The following is a 20,246-nucleotide window of genomic DNA, read 5'->3' on the forward strand; positions in this document are numbered from 1 at the left end:
CATCACTGATTCCAAAGTTTCCTTTTTTCAAAATAAGTTAGAAGCCTGTATGTCATTTTATAATAATAAAGAGTGTAGATAGCTATAAATAACTGCTTGTGATATTCTATCTATACCTGTCCAATGTTAGATTAAAATTTTAAAGCTGAATTCAGAGGCGTATGTTAATGTATCTTTTTATCTGGCACAAAGCATCATCAAGATATTTTAAGATTATGCCTAAGATTTTCTCCAGGGGAAAGTTTCATTTATGTGGAATAATTTAGCTGAATTTTGCTTTGCCTTGCATTTCATACTTTGCTCATTTTTATGGAAAAACAAAGAATTCAATGGTGGTGAAATAGCTGAGAATTACCTGATACCATGCCTTAATAAATGTTTATAAGTTTTGCATTTTATAGACAGAGCATTCTCTGAACCCTCCTCCTAAAAAAAGAAAAATCAGTCTAACAAAGATTTTATTTCTGCTCTTTTCTTACTCCATCAAAAAGTTCTGAGCTTTTTTTATTTAATTTCTTTATGTTTGAATGAAGCTGTGGATGAGATGATAAAGATTTTAAGCCTTTTGCAGCTTTTCACTCAGTGCTGCCTGTTGAAAACTCAGATGGATTGCTATGACCTTGGCTATTGTCTCTGATTTAGACTCTCCACAGTACCCGCCAGATCTCTCACTCAGACTTCTCCCATGTGCGTTGTTTCAGGTGTCCACTGTGACAGCGTGTGTGCTGAGGGACGCTGGGGCCCCAACTGCTCCCTGCCCTGCTACTGCAAAAATGGGGCTTCATGCTCCCCAGATGATGGCACTTGTGAGTGTGCGCCAGGATTCAGAGGCACCACTTGTCAGAGAAGTAAGTGCCTCCCCTCCCTGGGCCCCATGCACTGAATAGCTATTTGTGTTCCCCAGCTCATGCTGTAGTGACATTCTGTTGCAGTTGAGGGCAAAGAGGAGTGGAACAGGTCACCCTGTCCTTTGCTGGATGGACACTTCCTGGGAACTTTTACTCTTCAGAACCTTCAGCATTAACCTGACAGATGGGGCTTTAACCAAGTCTTCTCAGTAATGATTTCATCGCCCACTGGCACTACCATCAGGAATATGTTTCTTGATCCTCCTTAAATCTTGCAAATGGCGTTCCAGAAATCCAATGACCTGTAAATATTTTATTCAACAATTTGGCATTGGCTTTATCTCAATTACCAGAAGACAACATCAGCCAAGCCTTGCAGCTACTCATGCACTCTGCCAAGAGTCTAAATGTCCATGTTTGGGTGATAAAAGCACTGCAGGGTTAGAAGTGAGAGCTGTTGACAATGCTCAGTGGAATTTTTTAGTAAGATTTTAGAAAATCTACAATTAAATATAAGACTATTCACAAGCCTTAACTTGGGTCCATTACGAGCAGCAAACAGCTTCTAAATCTGACTGTGGTTGCTGCTGTTCAGTTTTTGAACTGGAATTACCTCATAGCTGAGCCCCCATCAAGTTTTCAGAAGCTATAAATCACAGAGGAGGAGATGACCCCTCTTTCTTTTACAACTCTGACTGTAGACCTAGTACTTAATTGCCCGGAGTGACTCTTAAAGAATAACGGATCCACTCGTGCATTGAAAGTCCTTATTTGGGACTTCTTACTACTTAGAGTAGTATTTCATTCATTCATTTATTCATTTATTTGTTCAGCAGCAATGTTTTGAACCCCAGTCTAGGCTAAGCTTCAGGATAATTAGGGACATAAGTAGGGAATAGAAGACTACAGGATTCCTGCCTTTAAGGAAATCAGAATTTCAGTACTGAATAAGGGCCTTGTTTCTTGTGTGGTTGTAGCTTTTATACTTGGAAAATGTACATTTTTAGCATCTTTTTTTAAGTTTATTTTTCCCATTTGCATGTGACTGTTTATCGCATGTGGCCTAACCGAAACTTTTAACTAGATCCAACATAGAATGTGAGAGAAATCTATCTGAAGAAGGATGACTGTGGGTCCTTGTTCGTTTCCAGTTTGCTCCCCCGGGTTCTACGGGCACCGCTGCAGCCAGATGTGCCCGCAGTGTGTGCACAGCAGCGGGCCGTGTCATCACATCACTGGCCTGTGTGACTGCCTGCCGGGCTTCACAGGGGCTCTCTGCAATGAAGGTGAGCTGTGTGAGGGTGAGCACACCACAGGGAGTCTGTCCTGAGCTTCCCCAGAGAACATCTCTCCACTTACTAGCTCTCGGTCCTCTCCATTGGGCTGTGTCTGCAGCTCCTGGAGATACAGCTTGGGCTTTGGAAGAGCCACCTTACCACACAGTAAAATCCCTCCCTTCTCTGAGATGTGCAAAAGGCTGTTTTTAATTGGGAGCATCCTCCTATGAAAAGTCATGAAGGATGGTGACTCCCTGATTGAGACACCGGGAAGTCGGTTTTCAGGAAATGTGATGATGCTTTGTAATTTGTGATGCCTTCATGAGGGTCTTTGGCTTCATAAGTTTGTGAAAATGAGCCATGTTGGAGGCAAAGTGGTACACCAGGGCTAGGTCAAGTGACCTTTAAAATCTCTGCTGGCCCATGAGTCTAGGATTGTGTTAGCTGGAATATGATTGTGAGTTTCTGACAAATAGCTTCTTCACAGTGTGTCCAAGTGGCAGATTTGGGAAAAACTGTGCCGGGATTTGTACCTGCACCAACAATGGAACGTGTAACCCCATTGACAGATCTTGTCAGTGTTACCCAGGTTGGATCGGCAGTGACTGCTCTCAACGTAAGTCTTACTTGATTCTCAAATCTCTCAGAACAAATAATTACACTTTTGATTTGTTGATTTTAAAATTCGTTATGCTCGTAATCTGAAGCTTTATTGTTATTTTCTAATTACTTTTCCCCTCCTGTATGGCTCAATGCAGAGGTCTAGGGAAGAAGCTAAATCTATTTCATTTTTATTATTCACATTTTGGTGATCTGTGATTCACTAAATTAAAATGAAGGTCTACTAGAAGGTCACCTTCTTTGTATCAATCTGGAGTTAAGAATTGGGAAGTAAAGAAGTAGAATGTCAATGATGTGAGCCTTAGATATCTGTTGGGATCATGAGTCAAATCTAATGCCATTTTAAAGAGCACTCTGGTGGCCTCGTGATAAGAAACTGCACCACAGTCCACCAGCTGCTCTGTGGAAGAAGGATGGGCAGTCTCCTCCTGTGCAATTTACAAACTCTGAAAACCCTCTGGAGGGTCAGCTATGACTTGCTTGTGATTTGTCAGCACACAACAGCAACAATGGATTTAAACAGGGAGCTCTGGTGGCTTAGTGGTAAGAAGCTATGCAGCAATCCCAAAGGCATGCAGTTCAAATCCACCCACTACTCCACAGGAGGATGAGCAAGCTCCTCTTATGTGATTTACTGCCTCTGAAAACTTGCTGGAGGATCACCTATGAGTTGACTCCAACTCAATGCACACAGCAACAGCCCTACAATCATTAAAACACTGTCTGCCAATTTCAAGGCTGGTGGTTTGAACCCATCAACCACCCTGCGGAAGAAAGATGAGATAGCCTGCTTCTGTAGAGATGTATTGTTGTTGTGTACCGTTAAGTTGGAATTAACTTATAGCTGACCCTCCAGTGGGCTTTCAGAGGCAATAATTGCATGGGAGGAGATAGTCCATCCTTCTCCTGGAGAAGAGCTAGTGGATTCAAAGGGCTGCCTCCTGGTTAACTGTGCAGCTTCTTACCAGTAGACAAGAAAAGCTTCTTGTAGAGATTTGGAGAGCCTGAAATCCTGTGGTAAGTTCTACTCTGTCCTATAGCGTTACGTTGAATTAAGATTAACTTGATAGCAGACTTGATTGCTTAAACTTCACATAGTTAAGTCCACCTCAGCTTCCCTACGGCTCCTACCACAAGTGTCAAGCTTCTGACCAGAGCTGAGGAGCCTTATGAAGAGCTATTAAGTAATTTTATATTACCCATGTCATGAGAGATGGCACTTACTGAAACTCATTGATTGATAATTTGCAATGATTAGTGTGCCTTCTAAAAGTAATTAATTTTTTACCAAGGGCTAACATATGGACTTGGTAATCTGGCATCATACCTTATATATTTCATGTCATTTACTCAGTTTATGTAGAGTTCACCCACTGTGCACACAGGAGAAATTTTTTAAAATGACTACATACTAATTTTGCACTGCAATGTCTTAATTATTTACTCCATACTTCACTGTTATTAATGACTGAGCAATACATGTGGCCTGAAGTGGGGTGTGTTTTTTAGTTTGTTTTACTGTCTGCCTGTTACTGTTTCTCAAGTAGTTCATGCTACATCCCATTTCTCAGGCATAAAGAAGTGGAGCTTTTTGAAAAACAAACATAGCTCTTAGGAAGGTGGTTCTTTGGGGGACAAAGTGTTTTAAAAAAAAAATACAAAACCTTCACGTAGTTTCATCCCATTTGCTGGAGGATCACGTCAGAAATTGCCAGTCTTATTTTTATAAATTTTTTTATTTTAATTTTTATTTTAACAAAAGTTTACAGAAAAGTTGAGTTTTCATTCATTCAATGTTGCACATTTACCACAGTCTATTTAACTCTACGTATGTTACAAGAGCAATGACTGATTCAGTTTGGCCTTTGGACCGTTTGAGGAATAAAAAAATGAAAGGTAGATTCTTGTGAGGAAAGAAGATGACCAATATCATCATCATAAAATTATTGATACACTTCACAGCTCTTAAAAGTTATTTTTATTTTGTAAGTTGACCACTTTCCCTTTTGGAAGTGATATGTACTTGAAGGGACAAAAATTGGAATAGTACCCTGAATGGCGACTATAGCATTGCTTGCCCCGTCATTATTCCAGAGGAAGCTGATTTATTTGCCAAAAGCCTTTACTTCTCTTGGGGATCACTGATTCCTTCCAATCCCTTATGGAATTTGTGGAATCACTTTACTATCTTTTGCTTGACTTGTCATCCTGTCTAGAAAGAAAAAAAAGACTTTGAAAAATTAAGGGATTGCATTTAAAGGGCCAGGTGTCCTTGGATAAATGATTTTTCAAAGCCCTGTCTCTTTATTTACCTTTTGGGAATATAAAATGTCCTTATTTCTGTTTTTTTACCAATATAAGGACTGAAACCAATTTCAGGAAAGTTATCTTAAAAAAATACAATGTAAACATATTTTTACATAGGTTTACAAAGAAAAGTGTGTGTTAAGGAGCAAGTCATTTCAGATAAAGAGTTTTCCATTGAACGTCACATGAACTGGACATGTCAATAATTTTAATATTTGAGTCTTACTGTGGCCTTGAAAGCTAGAAGCTGTATTTACCTAACATATGTTGTTTTATGTGTCATCAAGTCATTTGCAACTCATAATGACTCTGTGTACAGCGGCCCTGAACCCTGCCCTATCCTGTGCCAACCTTATTGTCTTTAACACCTCTACCCCCATTACCCCAGTCACTGAATCAATCCATGTCATCGAGAGTCTTCCTCTCCTGTGCTGTCCCTCAACCCTCCCAAGTGTGACATCCTCTCCAGTGACTGCTCTGTGGAGGCAAGAATTTTGAAGCTTCATCTGACATACCGAACATATCAGTGGTACTTTGGACAAGTCACTATTAACCTTCCTACGAAATTTGTCTCTCACTTATAAAATGAGCACATTGTACTTAAAAAAATTCATTTATTCTAAGATATTTCCTAGATATTAAGTGTCAGGTATTCTTTTTCCTTTGCTTTTAGAAAAAAACAGTGCACAGAATTATAAGAGAATTATAATCTTTTTAAAATTGTTTATTTGTTTATTGTCTTTATGACCCATAGGACCTACTGGGTAATCACTTAGAAATTATAGATTGTCTTCTCTCTTTTAAGTAAGTATAGTGTCTTTGAAACATTCGTATGAATACAAAGAACCCCAAAACTTTATTCTTTTTGTAGTTCAAATCATTATGTCCCATAATATTGGATTATTATTTCATATATACTTTGTCTGAGTTTCTGATTGGTTTTCAATTGGCAGCCGCCTGTGCTGATTGACTTTTATTATTTCCTGTGTTTCCTGCTTCTTCCAGTGAAGAGTTCTCATGAGTAAAACAATTCTTAAATACAACTGGGAGCCTTAGCAATTAAATTGAGCCTATAATGATAACGATGGAGTTAGAGTTTCAGTATAGGATTTAGAGATCAAAGACACAGAGTCACGCAATTTTTCTCCAACTGATCTCTGCTCAAATATCCTTTCTGCAGAGAGGCTTTCCCTAAAGATAAGTTCACATTGCTCTGGTCTGCATTTTCTTATTTTGTATTTTTATAACACTTATCACCATAGTTTTTGATTGATTGCCTTGCCTACCTCTGCTGCTTTCTGAGATGGTACAAACTTTGTCTTGACCTCTATGCTCCTTTCTGCTTAGAGCAGTGCCGGATATGTGGTAGGCATTGAACATGCGTTTGTTCAATAACTCAATCTGTAAACATGAGGTGAATGGGCTTTGTGCCACCTTCGTCACTGTGTATTCTGCACATCCACATGTGCCTCTGCAATAGCGGTGGTTGTGGTCAGCACTCCCTTCTGGGTTTCAGTGCAGAACTGGTGCAGTGTATCCTGTTTGTTCTACAGCACATCACTGATCTCTCACAGGCAAGCAGATGTGTAAGGGTGAGTGGGATCCTGTGTGTGGTGCTGGCCTCAGTATTCTAACATACCTCTCCATGCATGTTGTCTTTTAAGCATGCCCACCTGCTCACTGGGGCCCAAACTGCATCCACACCTGCAACTGCCACAATGGGGCCTTCTGCAGCGCCTACGATGGGGAATGTAAATGCACTCCTGGCTGGACAGGACTCTACTGCACTCAGAGTAAGTGGCAAGCCTTGTGAGATTCCCTAGCAGGAGCCACACATAAGCGGGAATCTACCTTGCTGTTTGCATACAAGATCTGAATTCACCAAGAGTCCCTGCCACTGGGATACTTGGCCCAGCCAAGGACTTCCAGATTTCTGAATGTCTCCCAGTGAGACAGAGCAATCACGTTTCAAGCCCTCTGCCTCTGTATCTCTATATTCCAGGTACTCTGGACACTGAGCTGGAGCCACGCTATAGTGCGATGGTGTGCAGCTCCTTTCTCCTCTGCTCTTTGACCAGAATTATGTGCCTTAAACTCCCTGTCATTTATTCCAGAATCACAAATGTTAGGATAAATATAGTTCATAGAAAAGTGGTGATCTAGGAGCACAGCTGTTAGGATAAAGCTAATAGTTACAAAGATAGTGAAGACAACAAGCTTCAGTGCTTGGCATTTGTGTTCTTGGAGAAAATTGAGTGTACTGATCCTCCAACTCATCTGAGCTTCAGAGTCACCTGGAAGCGCATTAAAAGGTAAATCTCAGAGCTGTACCCCTAGAGTATCCTTATAAAATAGTCCAGCGTGAGATTTTATTATTTCCATTTCCAACAAATTTCCTGGTGATGTTGATGTTGTGGTCCAGGGACCTCACGTTAGGTGTTACTGCTTGATTTCTTTTAGAAAACTGATTTGAGAGAAATACAAAACAGATTTTTTTTCATTCAATCATTCATACACATTTTGTTTTGTAATTTTAGTTCCAATGCCCTTAAGGCAATGACACTTTCCCCACATCTTCCCTGAAGTTCTGATTTCCATTATTCCTTCTTCTCTACCCCTTCCTGTCATCAGGGCTTTGTTTCTAAGAACATGCTGTCCCTTTGACCTGAAAGAGTTGGTTATTCCTTAGAATGAGTGCCTCCCTGGCATTACTGGTCACATTAAAGTCCTGCTCATTGTTTGGCTGAAAGTTGAGCAATTAGAGTGAGTTTTGCTCCAGGTTGAGGGGTGACAAAGGGTGTATAGCCTTGTAGGTTCTAAGAGTCTCTGTCAGATCAGAAAGCCTGGCCATTTTTAGGTTTTAGAGTTTTGTTCCACGTTTTCTCTCAACTCTCTCCTGGATCTTCTACCGTGATCCCACCTAGAATGGTAACTGGTGGTAATTAGATACCAACTACTTCTCAGCTCAGATTTCCAGTTCTTTTTGCCATTTTGTGTTCCCGTAGTGTCCTAACCATGGAGGTTTCTACATCATTTTCTCTATGATGTTTTTAGCATCAAAAGATGTAAAGAACAAAGGTCTCCCCAGCTGAGCATCACTGTGAAGAAAAGACTATTCTTTTTCCCTCTTGCCTTCAACTGAAGAAAAGAGGCGAGATAAGAACATATGATGTATGATCGTCATTAATAATAATGAATAATGTCAAAATCAAGAAATGAGCTGGGGATGAAAGCTGAGTCAGAACTTAAGGCAATTCTTGTTTAATATTAATTAGAGAATAGGCTGAACCAGTCATTTGGAACTTTCTAAAAGTGACTGTAGATCTTGGTGCGTGAAAGGAGTGGGACTGCCCGGATCAGTTCTGTGGGGAGAAAAAAAGAAATAAAAAAGTTTCTGAACTCCTTAGAGAGGAATACTTGGATGTTATTAATATTTCTAAAATTAAGCCCTGCTTCATTTGGAGGACATTTATAAGTGGAATCCATGCACTCTGAAGTCAGATCTGCCTGCATTTGAATCTAAGTCCTGCTATTTGCTCTCTGTGTGACTTAGGGTTTTCTAGGCTTGGGTTCCTGTTATAGGATGGGAATAGCTGTCCATTCCTGTTGAGGATTAAAGGATAGGATACATGACAAGAGCTGGACAGAGCACTCAGAGCTAGGCGTTACGTAATGCATGGTAATGGTAGCTGTCACTGCTTACCAGCTTCTGAGCTTTGTCTTTGCTTCTTGTAGTTTGACTCTCATTAAAGACTCACCACCATAAACTAGGAAAATGTAAAGCACATGTGATCCTTGGCAGCCAGCCTGGAGTCCTATTGTCATTATGCCAGAGGACCCTGATGCCTACTAGCTGGCCTATGTCTGCCAATGGGCTTGCACATGTCCCCCGCTGAGATTCCCTTAGCCTGGACCTTGGAAACTGAGGGGACAGTGCAAGGGCTTATTACTTTCTTAAAACACTCCTGTGAGGACAGTTTTGCCGGCTAAGCCTTCTACCACACATCTTTAGGGAAGGTGATATCTAATTTAATAAAACATACAGCCAGACATATATATGGAGGCACATTATGATTCAGACTTGACTCCACAACAGCTTTGAAGGTGGTTGGTTTATTTTTGTTACTATTTTGGGGGCAAATCTGTTAGCAGAGATATTTTGTGCTACAAGTCAAAGCAAACAGGTAACTTTGATAGGAGTGTTTATTCAGTGCAAAGTGGGTCGAGAATTTGGTGTTTGAGCGGAAGAATGAAAGGAAAGGCCTCGAGCATGCAGGCACTCTGGGGTGATCGTGATAGAAGATGTTCACCTTTCCTCCAGGAGTACCAGTAAAAGATAAATTTCCAGATATGAGCCTGTTCTTTTCCTCACTCATAAGTTATAACTTCTTTGTGAGAGTCCTGTCTTTGGCGTTCAGAAGCTTCTGTGACGTGCTGAGCTGCGCCATTGTCTTTGTTCACTCTCGAATGGCTTGGTAAACCTTACGTTTGAACACAAACGTGTTGGAGGCACTAGCTGTGCTATCTTCAGCAGCTTCCTGATTGCTGATTGTCCTTCCTCCTCACGCAGGATGTCCTCTGGGGTTTTATGGAAAAGACTGTGCGCTGATATGCCAGTGTCAGAACGGAGCTGACTGCGACCACATCTCAGGGCAGTGCACTTGCCGCACTGGGTTCATGGGGAAGCACTGTGAGCAGAGTGAGTATGAGAGTGTGATACCATTACCGTTACCATTACCAGGATCTGTACCAGTACCATTACCAATGAATTGATTCTGACTCTTAGCAACCCCATGTGTGTCAGAGTAGCACTGTGCTCCCAAAGTATCAATAACTCGCTATTCAGGAGAGTCTCAGACCTTTCTTGGAATACATCACTGGGTGAACCTGAATCTCCAGCCTTTCCATTGACATCACATTCTTTAACCATTTATAACCCTAAGAGATTCTGTAACATCCATTCTTGCCCTTGTTAGATGCTGTCCAGTTGGCTCTGATTCCTAGTGACCCTGTGCAGAACATATTGACACCCTGCTGGATCCTGCAGCATCCTCCCAGTCTTATGCCTATTGTTACAATCCCTGGATCAAGTCATCCTCACCTTCTTTGATGGTCTTCCTTTCCTTCACTGACCCTCTACTTTTCCAAGTATGATGTCCTTTTCCAAGGACTAGCCATCCAGATAACATGCTCAAAGTATGTGACATCAACTCTCACTGTTTTTGCTTCTAAGGACCGTTCTGATGGTTCTTTTTAGATGCCACGTTTTCTCTAGACTCAGTCTTCCTCATCCTCGCTCACTCATTGCCATCAACTTGGTTCTGACTCACAGAGACCTTCCGTTGGGTTTGTTTCCAAGGCTGGAAATCATAATGAGAGGAGACTGCCCACTTTCTCCTGTGGAGCTCCTGGTAGAGTTGAAGAGCCACCCTTGGGTTCGTAGCACAGCACACTACGGACTCCACCACCAGAGATACTTCAACCTCCTCAATGCCTGAAAATATCGGGATAGAGCTGTCAGCTTTGTGCTGTATGAGAGGATGGCTTATTACTCACCATCACCCTGACCGCCCCTCCCAGTGGATGAGCAGTTCAAGGATCGTTGTTGGCCGTCTTTTCACTCCCACTTCTTCTAACTGTTCAACGCTCTGGGTGGAGGCAGTGTAGCTACAGGAATGAAGACAGAATTCAAGTTTTCCATTCTGTGCATTCTGCCCCTCCTAGCCTCTATTTTTGGAATGTGACCACTTGGGACTTTAAAAGTGTCCATCAGTTCTCGTTATGGGCAGAGGCAAAGTTTAATCTCACATTGGGATGGAAGGTATTAAGTGGGGCCAGGTTAGAGACACAGGAGAGGAGGAGCTTGGATCCGGGCAGGGTGAACTTCATTTGTTAGTGATGTAACAAACTTATATAAACATTTCTACCTTTTACACAACCTGCTTTAGGTAGTGCTCTTACATTGTGGCCATTTACACCTTTTCATCTGAGCCTTAACCCTATGTGAACGTAGTACCTTAAAATTCTTTGTTGTAAAAATCCCACTTGGGGAGAACACATTACGTTGAAATAATCTAACCTTATTTTCCAAGTCCACCTACCAGCTAAGTACCTGCTTCTGGGGTTTTAGGAACATTAGCTTTAAGCTGAATATTTCGAATCAGTTTGTCAGGCCTTTCCCCTGTGACTTTCATTCAGCAACCAAGAGGAATAAATAAGGTGTATGGGACTCACCTCCCTATAGCAAATGCCATCCAGGCAAGAAAACTTCCAGCTCTATGAAAAAGTGAACTGTTAAAAGGGAAGTGTTTGGGGTTTTGTGTTTTTGTTTTTGTATTTTTTTTAAAAAAGGCACAGTGTGACCTATGAAGTCCGATCTGCTTAGCAGGTCTTTGGCAACAAACATCTACTCCCCTCTACTCCCCTAGAACCCCACCAGCTCCACAGGACAGTGAGGTGACAGCAATCTTAGGTGTAAACCCCCGGATATCTTTACATTTGCTCAAGTCTAGAAGATAGAAGACTGACACCCAACGCTCCCCACACAACAGAAATGGTCCAGTTTGAATCCTGTGCTGCTGTTCTGTGTGATCATAAGCCAGATATTGAGTCATGCAAATGTATGTACACCTCTCTTCATGTATATTAATTGTGTGTACATGCATACAGATATCTAAACATAAGCTTAGAAACAAGCATAGGCTCAAAACTCTCACTTGAATGCCAACCTGGTTAAGGTCTTATTAAATAAAAAGCTCTTAAGTGCTTCCGTGATTACTCTGAACATCAAATTAAAATGTCTCTATTTTTGGAGACTTCTCCCAATGCTCATTTATAAGCAGAAACCCTGCGTTCGACAGACAACTCTGATAATAATAGCACATTGCCCCCTGCTGCTAGCTCTGAAAACAACAGTGGTATTTCATCTAGCTTTAAAATGCTTAAGACCGCGTTGGGAGCTCTGGTAGTATGGTACATAGGTATGGAGTGCACTGTTAACCCAAAGGCAGCCCCTCTTTAGGGATTTGAACCGACACAGGGCTTCACAGGAGAAAGATCTCTTCCATGCAGGTCACAGCCTCAGAAAACTGATTGGATGATCTTCTGTGAATTTTAATGTCGTTTGTTAAAAATCTCTGGAATGACACATAACTTGTTGAGCTACTAACCAGTAGCTAAGAGTCAGTGATTCTAATCAGCCAGCTTCTCCAAGAAAGTAAGAGGGACAGCCTATTCCTCTAGAGACATAGAGCTTCTGACACTCCATGGAGGGCCGCTGGGACACTAGTATGGGTTATGCAGTTTTGGGGGGAACCCGATAGCACAGTGGTTAAGAGCTCTGCTGCTGAAGAAAAAGTTGGACCCCCACTGGGGGTCCTCAGGTGAAAGAGGTGTCAATCTGGATCTGCAAAGATGAAAGCCTTGTAATCCCTCAGATAGTTCTACTCTGCCCTGTAGGAATACTCTGAGTCAGAACTGACTCAATGACAAGAGGGAATGTTAATTGTTGAACTCTGTGTCAAACTGATTCCTATTTAGACCGTTTCATAAGACTCTCACTGATTTAGCCTCTCAGCCTTCAACATGCAAATACAGATTCTGAGCCATTCTATGGTGAATTTAAGGATCCCTGGGACAGAGTTAAGCACTCCAGGGCTAGCCATAAGGTTGGCAGTTTCAACTTACCCAGTGGCTTCTTAGAACAAAGACCTGGTCACTTACTTCCATATAAATTACAGTTTACAAACCCCTATGGTTCGTTCTACTCTATTTCATGGGGTCATGGAGCATTACACTTTGACTCAAAGGGCATTTAACAAGAGCAACTTGGTAATGTTACCTGGGAAATTAACAGAATTTGCTCCCCTTTCCCCTCCTATGAGTTTATCCAAATCATGCTACCATTAAGATTACTGTCTAACATTCAGTAAACTATGCATCTTTTAAAAGAAGCATCTCTAGTTTATATTTTCAATCTCATTTCAGTCCATTCTACAAGTTTGGCTGGAAGATTCTGCTCAAATTGCCCTCATGATTATCCTCCCACTTCTGTCAGTTTATCACAGGTTCCTTTCAGCTTCTTCGATGTTACCATCAGGGAGGGATGTCCAGTCTAGAGTTACAGTGTTGAGTGGCTCAGTCCTCATCTGACTTGAACTGTTTGTCCCACCATGGTTGAAGGAATGCTGTTCAGCTCTGGGACACTTTAGCTGGGCAAGGACTTCAGAAGGACCCCATACAAACAGACAAGGGTCATACCATCAAATACAGTCTTGTTCCAGACCCTGGAAACTAGGAAACTATGTCTGACTTTGATCTTCTTCTTCAGAGTGCCCTGCAGGGACATATGGCTATGGCTGTCGCCAGATATGTGACTGTCTGAACAACTCTACCTGCGACCATATCACCGGGACCTGCTACTGCAGCCCAGGATGGAAGGGAGCACGATGTGATCAAGGTAATGATACCACTGAAAATAATAGAAACGAACTACTATGAAGGTAGTGACCACTGTGTAACAGCCAGCACTCAGTATTTTCACTTATTTTATCTAATGTAATCCCAACCATGATTCTACAAGGCATAGCTATGATATATCTAATTGTCAGGTACATCTTATCATTGCTGTCCTACAAATAAGAAGGTAATAGCTAAAGAAGTCAAATATTTTCCAGTCACATGTGAAATATATCATAGCCAATCCTGTCTGTTTCTTAAGCTTTAGATAATTCCATTGTTCCTATAGTGGTTTTAGCTTTACTGACTTGTAATTGGAATGGAAGAAAAAAAATTTAAAGGATGTGACTTGAGAACTGCTAACATGTTAATAGACTCAAGAAACCATCACCACAATAAAGATAATGTATTTATCCATCATGCTCAAAGTTTCCCAACGCCCTTTTCAATGATCATTAGGCCCCAATCACTATTTTTTTAATCACTAATTCATTTGAATTTTCTAGAATGGCATGTAAGTGGAATCACACTATGTTCTTTTTTGTCTGGCTTAATATACTCCACATAATCATTTTGAGATTGAACCATGATGTAGATATCAACACTTCAGTTCTTTTTATGGCTAAGTAGTATGCTATTATAGGGATCTACCATAAGTTATTTACACATTCAATTTTTTAAAATTTTTATTGCAATATAATATAATACAATATAAATCAATGCAAAAATTTTGCAATAAATAGAATAAAAAAAATTCTACCTCCTACCAATCCTCACCCCTCTAATCCACTTCCCCTTTTGGTTCCCGTACACATTTTACTAACTATCTTTCTATTTTTCTAATAATGGTCTCATTCATATTTGTCTTTATGAGACTTAGTTTACTCATCATAATTCTCTCCAGTTATATAGGATTTTCAAAATTGTTACTCCTGAGTGCTGCATAGTATTCCATTGTGTGAATGTACCATAATTTCTCACTCCACTCAGTTGTGGTTGGACATTTGGGCTGCTTCCATGTTCTTGCAATGGAGAATAATTCTGCTATGAACATTGGCATACAAATCTATACTTGTGTCTCAGTTCTAATTTCCTTGGGTATGTCTCTAGTAATGGAATAACTAGTTTCTATGCTCAGCTATTTGAGGAAACACTAAAGCTTTCCAGAGTGATTGTACCATTTTACAGTCCCACCAACAGTATATTAGAGTTCTCACCTCTCCACATCCTCAACATTTATTGCTTGCTGTCCTGCTAAACTTTGTCATTGCTACTAGGGTGATATGGTAATCTCAATGTGTTTTTTACTTGCATCTTTCTTATTGCCAGGGATTTTGAGTACTACTTCATGTGTCTGTTGGCCATCTGAATGGCTTCCTCTGTGTAAAGTCTTTCCATATCTTTTGTCTATTATGCAATTGGATTAGCAGTCTTTTTTTTCTGTAGTAGTCTGTAAACTTTTGTTATGAGACCCTTGTCATAGATGATATTGACAATTTTTTTCCCAATCAGTAGGTTTTCTTTTCACCCTGTTAGAGTTGATATAATCAAGGATGCTTTAGGCAGAATATTAAATGATCCAGGAAGTATTAAAAAATGATGGAAAGAATATACAGAATCACTGTATAGAAAGGAATTAGCAGACACAGAAGAATTTCATGAAATAACATGTGAGCAAGAGCCTATGGTGATGAAGGAAGAAGTTTAAACTGCTTTGAAGGAAATAGCAAAAAAATAAGGCCCCGAGAATAGATGGTATACCAATTGATATATTTCACCTCATAATGCTGCCCTGGATGCACTCACCAAGTTGTGCCAAGAAATCTGGAGAACAACCACTTAGCCAACTGACTAGAAGAGATCTATATTTGTTCCCATTCCAAAGAAGGGTGACCCAACAATGTAGAAACTATAGAACAATCTCATTGATTTCACATGCAAGCAAGATTCTACTGAAGATTATCCAAAAATGACTCAACAACACATCAGCATAGAACTTCCAGAAGTCCAGGCTGGGTTTAGAAGGGGTTGTGGTACTAGGGATATTGTAGGTAATGTTAGATGGATCTTAGCTGAAAGCAGGGAGTGCCAGAGGAATGTCTATCTGTGTTTCATTGATTATGCAAAGGCATTTGACTGTGTGGATCAGAACAAACCGTAGCTGACTCTGAGAAGAATGGGAATCCCATAACACTTGATTGTGCTAATGAGAAACCTATACTTGGACTCGGAGGTAGTCGTCAGAACAGAGCAAGGAAACAAAGCATGGTTCAAAACTGGGAAGGGTGTACGACAGGGGTATACCCTGTATCCATACCTTTTCAACCTGTATGCAGAATAGATTATCCAAGAGACTGAGCTCTATGAGGAGAAATGTGGCATCAGGATTGGTGGAAGATCTATCAACAATCTGCGTTATGCAGGTGACACAGCCTTGCTTGCTGAAACTGAGGAGGAGCTGAAGCGCTTGCTGCAGAGGGTCAAGGGCTGCAGTCTTTAGTATGGATTGAGGCTCAATGTCAAGAAGACCAAGATTCTCACCACTGGACCAATTGGCAGCATTCAGATGGATAGTGAAGAGATTGAGATTGTTAACAACTTTAGTCTGCTTGGCTCCACAGTCAACACTCTTGGCAACAACAGCCAGGAAATAAAAGACATATTGCGAAGGGAAAGTCTGCTGTTAGGGACCTCTCCAAAGTACTGAAGAGAAATGGTGTCACTCTGGAGACTAAGGTGTGTCTGATACAGGCCATGGTCTTTGCAATCACTTGTTATACATCAGAGAGTTGAACAATGACTATGGAGGTTAGAAGGAGAATTGACACCTTTGAGCTCTGGTGCTGGAGAAGAGTACTGAATGTACCATGGATGCCAAGAAAACAAATAGATTCATCCTAGAGAGGGTTAAACCAAGCTGCTTCTTGGAGGCAAGGATTCTGGGGCTTTGCCTGACATACTTTGGACATGTTGTAAGGAGAGACCGGTCTTTGGAGGGGGACATCATGCTGGGGAGAGTGGAGGGACAGCGCAGGAGGGGAAGACCCTCTATGAGGTGGATTGATTCAGTGACTGGGGTAATCGGGATGGGTGTGTCGGAGGCAGTGTGATTGGCACAGGATAGAGTACGGTTTAGGCCTGTTTCCATAGGGTCGCTATGAGTCACAAGAGACTCTATGGCACATAACAACAATAACATTAGAAAAAGGTTTTGAAGCACACAGGGATTTAACATTTAGAAGATCTCATTCATCAATTTTATCCTCCCAAGACTGTGCATTTATTGCTGTATTTTTAAGCCTCTTTATACCATAGGCTAGACCTTCTAAGCTTGATACCAGTTTGTCCCTTATGAATTTTATGGTTTGGGGCTTTACCACCAAGTCTCTGACATATCTAGTGTTGATTTTTTTTTTCTGTAATATGAGATGTGGATCCTGTTTCAGCTTTCTCCAGGTAGCAGTCCAATTTTGCCTGCATCATTTGCTGAAGAAGTTGTAGTTTTCCTATTTAATAAGTTTTGTTTCCTTATCGATTATCTGTTGACCACAGATAGCTGGGTCCATTGCTGAGTTCTCTTTTCTCTTCCATTGGTCTGTGTGCCTGTCATTGTACCTATACCATGCTGTTTTGGTTATTACAGCTATGTAGTAATTTTTGAATTCGGGGAGTACCATTACTCCTAGTTCATTTTTATTTTTCAGAAGTACTTTGCTTATTCGAGGTCTCTTTGCTCTCCAAATAAACTTGACAATTGCCTTTTCTTAAAAAATAAATTTGATATCTGTATTGGGATTATGTTGAACATATAGATTGCTTTGGTAGGTTTGTAATTTTCACTATACTGAGTCTTCCTATCCATAAACAAGGAAAATTTTTCCATTTATTTAGGTCTTTTATTGTTTGTCGCAAAAGTGCTCTGTAGTTCACTTTGTACAGATTTTTTTGTGTCTAGTTAAGTTCATTCCCAAGTATCTCAATTTGTGGTTGGCTGCTGTAAATGGTACCACTTTCTTGGTTTCCTTCTCTGAGTTCTCTTTGTTATTGTAGAGGAATCCCTCTGACTTTTTTGGGTTGATTTTTGTGTCCTGCCACCCTACTAAATTGATCTACTCACTCTAATGGGTTTTTTGGTTGAGTCCTTGGGATTTTATGTGTACACTATCATATCATCAGCATATAGTAATAGTTTGACCATGTCTTTGCCAATGTGGATATGCCTTTTATTTCCTTCTCTTGTCGTGTTGCCCTAGCAACTACTTTCAGTACAATTTTTAATAGGAGTGGAGACAGTGGACTTCCTTGTCTGGTCCCTGTTTTCAAGGAAAATGTTTTTAGTCTTTCTCCATTGAGAATGATATTGGCTCTTACTTTTCCATACATACTTTCCACTATGTTGAGGAAAATCCCTTCCATTCCAATTTTGCTGAGTGTCTTTATCAGGCAGAGGTGTTGGGTTTTGTCAAATGCCTTTTCCACATCAGCTGCTAGGGTCATATGATTCTTGTTATTTGTTAATGTGGTGAATTACATCGATTGCCTTATGTTGAACCATCCTCACATACCTTGTATGAATCCCACTTGATCAGGATGATTTTTTTAATGTTCTGTTGGATTCTATTGAGTAGGATTTTGTTAAAGAATTTTGCATTTATATTCATGAGAGACATTGGTCTGTTGTTTTCTTTTTTGGTAATATCTTTGTCTAGCTTTAGTATTAGGGTTATGTTTACTTCATAGAATGTCACTGGGAGTGTTCTTTCTTTTTTTCACATTTTTTAAATAATTTAAGTAGAATTGGTGATAGATCTCTGAATGTTTGGCAGAATTTAGCCATGAAGCCATCTAGTCCAGAATTGTTTATACACCTTAAGATGGACATTTTGGTTGTTTTCTGTTTGAGAATTTTCTATATAAAGTCACTCTAAACTTTAGTATGTGCTCTTTGTGTGGTCAAATGCTTTTCTTTCTCTTGGGTAAATCCCTAAAGATCAGTGTCTGTGTCATAAAGTAAGTGTATGTTTGATTTTTAAGAAATGTGTGGCCATGGTTTTTAACTAGAATATGTATCGTAATCGGATGGAAATATGTATTGTTAAATGAACACTTGGTACCACCTGAGTAATGATGTTTCTGAGGAGTGTAATTCTGATTCTAGGGTTGCCACAAAGCCCTTGAAAAGGCTCCTTATGATACTGAAGCATACTTTTCAGAGACCCTTACAGAAGACTACAACTCCCAGAGCATGTGGTGCTCTTTAAGTCACAAGCAGGCTATGTTGTTCTTGTTATGTGTCTTTGAGTTGCCTGTGACCCATAGCAACCCTATGTACATTAGCTCTAAACCCTGCCCTATCCTGAGCCTGTCTCACTGACACTGACACACACACCTCCATTACCCCAGTTACTGTGTAAGTCCCTCTCATCTCAAGTCTTCCTCTCCCACATTGTCACTCCACCCTCACAAGCATGATGTCCTTCCCCAAAGATTTGTCCCTATTGGCTAAATGCCCAAAATATGTGACATGGAGCCTCAGTATCCCTGCCTCCAAGGAGTAACTTGGTTTCACCTTCTACAGTACAGACCTATTTGTTCTCTTGGTGGTCTGAGACTACAGTCCTTGACCTTCTGCAGCAAATGCTTCAGGTCCTCCTTAGTTTTGGCAAGCAAGGTTGGGTCATCTGCACAATACGGGTTGTTGATGAGTATCCTGCCAATCTTCATAAAGTCACCAGCCTCCTGAATGATCTGTTCCACATGCAGATTAAAAATGTATGGAGACAGGACACATAGGCTATGAAAGGTTTTAAAGAATTCCTAAAGTGTTAGGTCACCTTGGACTTCAGATTGCATAGGTAATAGTACTTAAAACTTTCAGTTTTGCTTGTAGCATGACTTTGCATGCTCATGAATTACATTTGACTGTTCTAACAATATGTAGCTGGATTTCTCAACTACATTGTTGTTAATAAATGCATTTTGTAATATATCGCACCAAGTCAGCCTTGCTAGACTGTGTGTCAGAGGAAAGCCTTATAACACTTAGGAATGTAAAATTATAGGAACATGTCAACTGGGAGCTGTTTCACGAAGGCCAATTTGCTCATTTACAAAGGCTGCATGTGTAGCCAGAGAGTTTGCACAGGGAGGCATTGGAAGAATGCTATTCCATTGTGAGGATTGCTATCAGTGTCACCAAACAAAATGTGTTTGAATTTGCTGAATGGAAAACTAATCTGTTCTGTAAGCTTCCACCCATAACACAATAAAATGTTATTAAAAAAGAGTGTAAAGGAAAGTTCAGACTTTCTGAACCCAAGGGTACAAAAGTCTTTTTACTTTACATGCTGGGCAGCTGAGCTTCCAGTCTGGTCGTTAGTGTCCTCACTGGACGGACCCTGAGGAAAAGCCACGTGAAGCTGAATTTGATTCCTAGGAACATTCAGAGTGATGTTATCAGATGATATCAGGACAGCTCTTTCTGTCCTGGAAAATAACATTGCACGGAACAATCTCTTCCAAGTTCAAATGTCTGTCAAAATGAGCTCATAGCCAATTCTGTTCTTGGACAAGATTTGTAATGGAGTTATGCTTGTTTAAAAAGGAAATTACCGGTTGGAAGCACTGAGGGAAGATGTAAGATTAAGTTAGACAGTTGATAATTTAGTCCTCTATACGCTCAATAATGGCTAACAAATAAAGCAAAAATAAAAATTAAATTGTTGTTGTTGTTGTT

General features: G+C 40.5%; 1 protein-coding gene across 1 annotated transcript in view; it reads left to right on the forward strand.

Moving 5' to 3' along the window:
• Window positions 1-20,246, forward strand: part of MEGF10 (multiple EGF-like-domains 10) — a 207,210-nt gene that overhangs the window by 172,301 nt on the left and 14,663 nt on the right. The window contains exons 13-18 of the mRNA XM_006886031.1: window positions 702-848; window positions 2,000-2,134; window positions 2,613-2,741; window positions 6,718-6,846; window positions 9,624-9,752; window positions 13,383-13,511. Of these exons, the coding sequence (XP_006886093.1) occupies window positions 702-848; window positions 2,000-2,134; window positions 2,613-2,741; window positions 6,718-6,846; window positions 9,624-9,752; window positions 13,383-13,511 (798 nt within the window). The remainder of the gene's footprint in view (window positions 1-701; window positions 849-1,999; window positions 2,135-2,612; window positions 2,742-6,717; window positions 6,847-9,623; window positions 9,753-13,382; window positions 13,512-20,246) is intronic.

Source organism: Elephantulus edwardii, unplaced genomic scaffold, assembly GCF_000299155.1.
Source record: "Elephantulus edwardii isolate Elephantulus edwardi_28Jun2011 unplaced genomic scaffold, EleEdw1.0 scaffold00046, whole genome shotgun sequence".
Classification (NCBI taxonomy): domain Eukaryota; kingdom Metazoa; phylum Chordata; class Mammalia; order Macroscelidea; family Macroscelididae; genus Elephantulus; species Elephantulus edwardii.